The sequence below is a fragment of the Neoarius graeffei genome, chromosome 9 (assembly GCF_027579695.1).
Source record: "Neoarius graeffei isolate fNeoGra1 chromosome 9, fNeoGra1.pri, whole genome shotgun sequence".
Taxonomy (NCBI): Eukaryota; Metazoa; Chordata; class Actinopteri; order Siluriformes; family Ariidae; genus Neoarius; species Neoarius graeffei.
Genome location: NC_083577.1, coordinates 19188788 through 19198015, shown reverse-complemented (window position 1 = coordinate 19198015; position 9228 = coordinate 19188788). Strand labels below are relative to the sequence as shown.

The following is a 9228-nucleotide window of genomic DNA, read 5'->3' as shown; positions in this document are numbered from 1 at the left end:
ATGAAAAATATCCCCACAACATACTTCCACCGCTATACTTCACTGTAGGGATGGTGTTCTCAGGGTGCTGGGTTTGCGCCACACATGGCATTTCCCATGATGGGCAAAAAGATCAATTTTACTCTCATCTGACCAAAGAATTTTCTTCCATGTGTTTGAGGAGTCTGCCACATGCTGTTGGGCAAACTCCAAACATGTTTTCTTAAGCAATGACTTTTTTTCTGGCCACTCTTCCATAAAGTCCCACTCTGTGAAGTACCATATATGGCTTAAAGTGGCCCTATGGACAGATACTCCCATCTCCACTGTGGCTCTTTTCAGCTCCTTCAGTGTTGTCTTTGGTGCCTTTGTTGCATTTCTGACTTAATGACCTCCTTGCCCGGTCTGTGAGTTTCGGTGGGCAGCATTCTCTTATCAGGTTTGTAGTGGTGCCATATTCTTTCCATTTTGCTATAATGGATTTAATGGTGCTCCCTGGGATATTCAAAGTTTGGGATATTTTTTTATAACCCAACCCTGATCTATACTTCACAACTTTGTCTCTGACCTGTTTGGAGTGCTCCTTCATTTTCATGTTGCTTGTTTAGTAGTGTTGCAGAGTCAGGGACCTTCCAGAACAGGTTGATTTATACAGACATCATGTGACAGATCATGTGATACTTTGATTGCACACAGGTGGATCTTAGTCAACTAATTATGTGACTTATGAAGTCACAGTCGAAATTGAAATCGAGTCGTACATGAGCTGATAGCCAACGTGGCACATCGTGCTGAGCTGGCTATAAGCCATTGTACAACAAGATTGAGTGGAATAACTCTTTTATTCTATCCACATTCACTGGATTTTGAGAAACAGAGCATTTTTATTTTTCGCAAATTTGATAAATAAAAACTTTATACAAAATCATTATCTCTAGCCGCTTTATCCTTCTACAGGGTCGCAGGCAAGCTGGAGCCTATCCCAGCTGACTACGGGCGAAAGGCGGGGTACACCCTGGACAAGTCGCCAGGTCATCACAGGGCTGACACATAGATACAGACAACCATTCACACTCACACCTATGGTCAATTTAGAGTCACCAGTTAACCTAACCTGCATGTCTTTGGACTGGGGGAAACTGGAGCACCCGGAGGAAACCCACGCGGACACGGGGAGAACATGCAAACTCCGCACAGAAAGGCCCTCGCCAGCCACGGGGCTCGAACCCGGACCTTCTTGCTGTGAGGCGACAGCGCTAACCACTACACCACCGTGCCGCCCCTTTATACAAAATGTCCGACAAAATAATTTCCACTTAGAATGTAAACAAACCAGGGAAATGATAGTCGCAATTTGTGAAAAATGACATAATAATAATAATTCTTGAAAAAAAGATATGTTCTTACCATCAAATATTTTTATGCCTTTTTTTGTTTTTTTTTGTAATTTTTAGGGTTTGTTTTAGCAGAGTTTTTTATTTCGTCCACGGTTAGTTCAGCAACATGCCCCACCATTTTGTTTTTCTCAACCGTACAACAGTGGTGTAGTGGTTAGCACTGTTGCCTCACAGCAAGAAGGTCCTGGGTTTGAGCCCAGCGGCCGGCGAAGGCCTTTCTGTGTGGAGTTTGTATGTTCTCCCTGTGTCTGCGTGGGTTTCTTCCGGGTGCTCCGGTTTCCCCCACAGTCCAAAGACATGTAGGTTAGGTCAGGGCTTTTCAAAGTGTGGGGTGCGCCTCCCCTAGGGGGCACCAGAGTTCTTCAGGGGGGGGTACAACGTGAGGAAAAATAAACCAGAATAAGTTACTATTGCGGACATTTAGTGAACTTCAGCTAGCCTTTGCCAGAGACAAAATGGATCGATTTTTAGTACTTAAAGCTACAGTGAGTGAGGAGACAGAGTCTGGGCCAAGCAAAAAAAGAAGGAAGTATGACCACGATTATTTAAATCTTGGATTTTCATGGACTGGATCTGAAGATGCTCCACTGCCACAGTGTGTTGTCTGCCAAGAGGTGCTAGCTAATGATGCTATGAGATGTTTAAAATGTGTAAAACAAGATGTTTTTTAAAAAAAAGCACAGATGTTTAAAATGTGTAAAAAAAGAGGTTTTAATAAAGCTCATATGTTTTAAATGTGTAAAAAAAAGATGTTTTCAAAAAGCACAGATGTTTAAAATGTGTAAAAGAAAAAAAATAAAAATGTGTACAACAACCATTTTTTTAAAAATACGAATGGAACATTAAATATAGCAACAACAAAAATTGTAAGGGGGGCGCTGTTGTTTATTTGCTCTCTGAGGGGGGCTGACTCTCCCACATTTTGAAAACCCCTGGGTTAGGTTAATTGGTGGCTCTAAACTGACCGTAGGTGTAAATGTGAGTGTGAATGGTTGTTTGTCTCTGTGTCAGCCCTGCGATAACCTGGCGACTTGTCCAGGGTGTACTCCGCCTCTCGCCCATAGTCAGCTGGGATAGGCTCCAGCTTGCCCACGACCCTGTAAAACAGGATAAGCAGCTACAGATGATGGATGGATGGCTGGATGGATGGATCTCATATTCATCTTTTGACTTGGTGTGTAGCAAAAAAATACATATAGATAGATAGATAGATAGATAGATAGAAATAACTTAGAACATGCCACCTTTTGTTTGAACCCTGCCTTTTTTCAAGTGAAGAAAAGTATTGGAACATGTGACTGATAGGTTTCTTGTTGCCCAGGTGCACCCTGCTAGACTGAATGTTTAAAACTTGTTACCAGAGGACAAAAAATGTTCTGTTTTGTTCTTTGTTTTTGAGTGTTTTTTTTCTCTCTTTTGGGGTACTCAGCACTGAATTTATTGATGATGTCACAGTCCACAGTAGTGATTAATGGCTCATATGAAAGTGCACACTCAGGGCTTTAAGAATTCATTTTATTGTGGCAGTTGTATCCGGTTTTACTCTGAAAAAAGCTTTAGTTACGCTGTCCATTTTATCTCTGTTCCTATGTTACTCTGGAGAAGTGTGAATGGTTTGCCCACCATGGGGCTCACACCCCTCCCCTTTTCCATCACACTGCTCACCAGCAGCTAAACATAGGGTCACAATACTCTACAATGGGGCTATACCCTAATTTGTTTGGTTGAATCGGGTTTGGCTGTTCAATATAAAGATTTGACTATGCGTTCCCTTTTCTTTCATATGCACTCACTGGCCACTTTATTAGGTACATCCATATACCTGTAGTTTTATGCAGTTATCTAATCAGCCAATCCCTTGACAGCAGCACAATGTATAAAATTATGCAGATACACATCAAGAGCTTCAGTTAATGTTCACTTCAAACAACAGAATGGGAAAAATTGTGATCTCTGTGACTTTCACTGTGGCATGGGTGTTAGTGCCAGATGGACTAGTTTGAGTATTTCAGAAACTGCTGATCTCCTGGGGTTTTCACACACAGCAGTCTCTAGAGTTGACACCAAATGATGCAAAAAACAAAAAACATTCAGTGAACGACAGTTCTGTAGGTGGAAATGCCTTGTTGATAAGAGAGGTCAGAGGAAAATGGCCAGATTGGTTTGAGCTGCCAGGAAGGATATAGCAACTCACAGCAATTCTTTACAATCAGGGGTGGGGGGGAGGGGTAAGGGGTAGGAGGGGAGGAGGTAGAGGTAATCCAGCACAAGCAAGCAGCCGTCCGCTCCTGCAGCCATGAAGGTGCTGGTCACGCACCCGCTTGTCACACTGGGGGTAAAAATGGCGACCGTGGAGAGTTAGAGAGGAATGCGAGGAATGAGAGTGTCTCCCGGCAGTGACCTTCAGGGGGAAATGTTTCCTCAGCAACGGCCTGAACTGAGGCCAGTGCTGTCTCAGGGTGCCGAATGTCGATAAGATATTAATTGTTTTGTCTTTCCAGACGCAGTCTTTGCACGTCCACACCACTCATCCATATCTGTCCATTCCGTCCATTCTATTCAAATTGATCTCCAAAAAACGTAGTCCTTGCAAAGCTGAAAGCTGCTCCGAGATAACAACCATTTTGTGGTTAAAGTTCTGAATGTCCACAGTCTGAGTGCCAACAGCTTTGCCCACCACTCCAATCATATCGGGCAGCTTTGTGGGGCTTTGAACAGCTGTCACCATTGTCTGATTTCCTCGATATACCAGGGCAATGCCTAATCCAATCAGCAAAAGTCCTGTAATCATGGTTCCGAATAGGTAGATATCTTCAATGTCCTTCACAGAAAGAATTGCCAGGCACATGACCCGCCACCGCTCCCACGCATCCATCGTGTAACCAGCCGCAAACATTCCGGCAGGACAAACGGGTTCCCCCGAACCCAAACTTCTCGTCGAGAAAACTGTGTCAATTTCGTTAGGAGACCAGTTTATCAATTCCATGCTTTTTTTAGTTTAGAAAGTAATGCAGGAAGAGTCTCTTCAAAAAGTACAGCAGATGAGACAAGACACAGAAGCACAAGCAGGGAAAAAAGGAGGGAGAGGGAGAGTAGAAAATGCGACCGCCTTCCATGGAAGCACGGAGAGAGAAAAAACAAATTCCTGTTAAAGTGGCTGGTGACTGTAGACTACTTGATTTTGACCTCATCAAATGCAATAAAGTCATGGGAGTATATTGTTGGGCATTTAAAAATCAATTAAAAACAGCTGTATCTGATGTAAGATTTGAACTGTGGTCTATTTGAATTGCCAACATATAATGGTGGGCTTCCAAATACACATTTGGTTGAATAACGAGACAGGCAGCACACATGTATTTCTGTTTAAATCAAGCTCTTATAGCCTCATTTTTTTCATTTTCAACTTTAAAAACAATGTGCAAATAAATAAACATATGAAATGTTTTATACTAAATTCACAGCATTACCTGCTATGAAATAACTGACATTTTTTCTTCAACAGTATTGGCCTAATTCTTTATTTATTTTTAATATATAAGCTAAGAAATAAATCTAGCAGATATACAGAACACATATTGTAAATTAGCCTTGTAGATAGACTTATTCCCTGCATTATCTGTATAGTAAATCTGCCCAGATCATTGCCAAATGGTCATTTAGCTATGCAACTTATCTATTTCATGTGGTTTATGATCGTGTGTTACATGTTGTTGAATGAAGTGAATTCTTGCATTCAGAGTTTGCATTTAGGGTTGTTCTTCAAAAGCTTGAAATGCTGCCATACTTTAGACATCTGAGACACGGTTATAAATAGCCTAGTTTACCAACTAACCACTCCACCTCAACTTTTCTCATCAGTTAACCACCTGCACTTCTTGTCTTGTGGATTTTTTAAGTGCATCCTAGCCCTGATAGACTATGAAAATATATATGTACAATGTCCCTTATTCATCATTGAGATGTTATCTCTGTACATATTATTGAAGAATCCCAGTTGACTGATGGGTCTCTGACTGATGATTTGACTTTCAGGGGGCAGCTCTACTTTATCCACAGGAACTCAACAGTGTCCTGACTAATCTTATTACAGACTTGTGATGATAAAATAATTTGTTTATACTGATTTAAAATGTCTGATAGGTTGATAACACTAGTGTACTGCTAGAAAAGGTTGAACATTGAATAGCTCTAAATGCTTACTCTTGGTTTTGCCTGTGAAGACTCAAAACACACTGCCAACACAACAAAGGAAAAAAAAAGTGGAAGATGTCAGACTGGCCAAGTCAGTCACTAGACCTTAACCCAATTGAGCAGCATTTCACCTCCTGAAGAGGAGACCCCCAAAACAAACAACAACTGAAAGGATCTGCGGTACAAGCCTGGAAAAGCATCACAGTTTGGCGATGTTAGTGGGTTTCTGGCTTGATGGATTTATAGCAAATGAGGGATATGCAACCAAATACTGTTATTTACTTGAATTTATTTTAGGACTATTCCAATACCTTCACCTAAAACTTGGGTGGGCTGCCACCAAAGGTGCCATGTTCTATGTTGTTTAACACATTTAAATGTAAATATCAAAAAATGAAAACTGAAATTCTGAACTATCTAATTGATATTCTGATCTATCTTATTCATCTTTTCATCTCAAAACGAAATATCTTCAGTGTACAGCAAAAACTAATGAATTGGCCTTGCCATTCCAATATCTTCAGAGGGGACTGCATCTTAAACACACCATAAAGTAGTTTCACACATGTAATCTTTTCCTCAACTGTAATGGTGATTTGCTATTTACAGGTCCTGCATAAAATCTGATAAATCATCACTTGCAATATAAAGGCTCAAGGCATTGTAATATTCTGTTTGACGAGTTCATTTGTAATTACTGCTTTCCAAATGTGGTATAATATTAAGATAAATGAAATTTATATTTTAACATGCCAAGCTACAGTATCCTGTTTCTGCCAAAATACTTTCTGTAAAATGATAACAGATGAATTAGACACTGTTGTGTCAAAGGTAATACTGTGAAACAAAAGATATATGACTTACCTTGTGTGCAACAAAAATGTGTTTAACAAGGGTGTGTTTAGAAGAACGGTTAACCTGCTAAATTTCCAGTTTTCATGTGAAAATTTGTTTGTTTCCTCCATATTACCTTTTGCTGAAGATATCAAACAGTGACAAGGAGAACACAATCCCTCCCAGAATGCACATGATAGCGCCTGCCCAACCAATGAACAGGGCTGACCCAATTTCATACCTGAGAAGAAACAAACTAGTTATTCTAAAGCCGTCTGTCACCTCAAATCTCATGTCACAACATTTCTTCAGTCTTATGTCAAATGATTAGGAACATACTTTATATCCATAAACATAGGGTCAAAAAAATCATTCATGGTCCTGTTGGCATACAGCGAGAAGGCGGTCAAAGAGCAGATACCTGCAATTACAGAAGTTTGGTTTATCTGAGAAGAAATTCAACTCATCAAGCCAACACAGCACAGAGACAGGATATTCAAAGAAGAGATAACACACCACAAATAAAATATTGAATTCCAGAAGCGCATACAATCCGGGCTTTGACTTGATCATTTCCTCCAATTTTGGTACACTTCATTCCCACCAGAGCACAGGCAATTGCAAAGAAACCAAGACACACAGCTGCAATCATCAGGGCTCTGCACACCTGGATGTAACCTATCACAAAATATTTTCATAAAACTATTTTGAAAATACTTCATTAATATACTTAACATATGCAAATTCAAATTATGAATTAATTAAACAAAAGATGATAATGGCAGTACAGTGGTCAGCATTCAGGGTCCGGAGCTCAATCCAGAACTATGGTTACTCTCTGTAATTCATGTGTTTCAATTCTTTGTTTTTTATTTTGCAATTTCAAATTGCATATTAAGCAGGTTAATGGAAACCCAGCTACTGACCATTTGAGAACTCCTTTTCTTATCTTTAGCCTCTTATTAAAACCATGAATATCATTTTAGGTAAACAAGTAAGTATGGAGCATGTCATAAGCATCAGGATTTCAATGACACCTTACTAACACATGGACTTGCAATGTATTTGGAAATGGGGCTTATTAGCATACCTTTTTTTTACATTTTGCATAATCTCAGTAAAACTTAACTGACACCATACACCAAGTATGAGTGTGAAACCTGAGTGACATCTAAAGTCTAAGACCAAGTACATTCATTCTCATATTTTCACATGATGTCTAACACTCTGTAAATTAAAGATATAACAGTTGTTGTTGTTTTTAATTCAAAACACATACGACACATACAACAGTAGTGACATGTAATGTAATGTTGAGCAATGCATGCCTATTTAAACATGCTTCTTAGCTGTTGCTTACAAATTGACCACTTATTTCTGAGTAATTATAGCTTGAAAGCTGACAAGACTTATTTTGATCTCAAACAAAGCCACATTTGTTTTTGGACTACTATATTTTACACCCTTTGCTTTTCTACCTTTAATTCACATATCTAGAAAATTTATTCATTTAACAGCTTTATATTTTTTAGGCTCTTCATGAATGGGTACAATTCAAAGACCTGCTTTAGGAACAGTTATTTCAATCTCAACATGTTAATAAGTAGGGTCACTTCTCAGGAGTGGAAAATTACTTTTCTTTTTTCCCCCCCAGGAGATTTGGGTTGAGTGCTGATTAATAGACAGTTATCACAGCTGACCTTGAAAAATACAGCAATAGATGACATGATGGCTGATAAATGAATCCTGTTCTTAACTACATCCATTTTCTTTGGTTACATTTCAGTGAACTTAGTCATTTTCGAATAAAAATGTTCTCTACATTCCTCTTTCATTAACACACTCTCTCTCTCACACACACACACACACTCATACAAGACAGTATTTTAGGTGAAAAAGAGCAGGCTGACCGTCTAATTCGAGCAGGGATGGAAAGTCTCTGCAGTTGGTAACTCCAGTAGAATCGATCAAACAAACCTTCCAGAGGTTGCGCCAGAAGCTGGCTGTTGTAATCACTGCACCAATACTTGCATCATTTGAAGACACTTTCCAGTAGTCTGCTGGTAAAGTGGCAGACATCAGTACCCAGCCTGATGTGGATACAAGAAATGCTATTATTTCTATTATCACTTTAGTCATTGTTTATGATTGTCGTTCAGCCAAAGTCTGTGTTTTTAGAAATGTTCACTGGGTCCTCATACAGGTAGTCCAGGATAGCCCACATCTGATACATAAGCATACATGAGTCATGCACTGGCTACACTTTAGGGAGGGCTTTGGCTTCACTCGTCACAGTCTTCAAACAAATGGCTCCTTCTGTCCCCTTAGGACATGGTGTGACCATGGAATGTAGACTGATCCAATAACAGCTGCTTAAAGAGTGATTTTTTTTCTTAAACACTATCAGATGTTTCTCAAGAACCAATTCCCCCTGTAAAAACTAATTTCATGAGAAATCCCCATTTTGGGAATAATAGGAAATAAAGTGCATACATTTGGAAATTAGTGAAAGAAAACTAACTGAACCAGAACAAACTCCAGAGGAGTTTGCTAGACTCTTCTATGGCCCTTTATGGACTGAAGAAATAAAAGTCAAAAGGTATAGACTTCATGTATATAACCAAAGCAAAATACATTTATAGAGGATTATTTCTGTAATAGAGAAAATTCACAAAATGTTCTGCCAGCCAACATTCAGATGACTGCACATAGACACACACAAATCCAAACAGTAAACTTATTCATTACTGCCACCCAGACCAGGATAACATGAACACTGAAATCACATTGTAGGCACTCTTATCCAGAGTGACATACAATATAC

The 9228-nt window shown here is 39.5% G+C and overlaps 1 protein-coding gene across 1 annotated transcript; it reads right to left on the bottom strand.

Annotated features, from left to right (window-relative positions):
• Positions 1–552: 552 nt before the first annotated feature.
• On the bottom strand, positions 553–8543 carry LOC132891147 (claudin-10-like; the record flags this gene model as incomplete). The annotated part of the gene is made up of 5 exons (XM_060928612.1): positions 8315–8543; positions 6921–7082; positions 6744–6825; positions 6541–6645; positions 553–562 (listed from the first exon to the last, which is right to left on the bottom strand). Coding segments are annotated over exons 1-5 (588 nt in total), but the record flags the coding sequence as incomplete, so codon positions are not given.
• Positions 8544–9228: the final 685 nt, after the last annotated feature.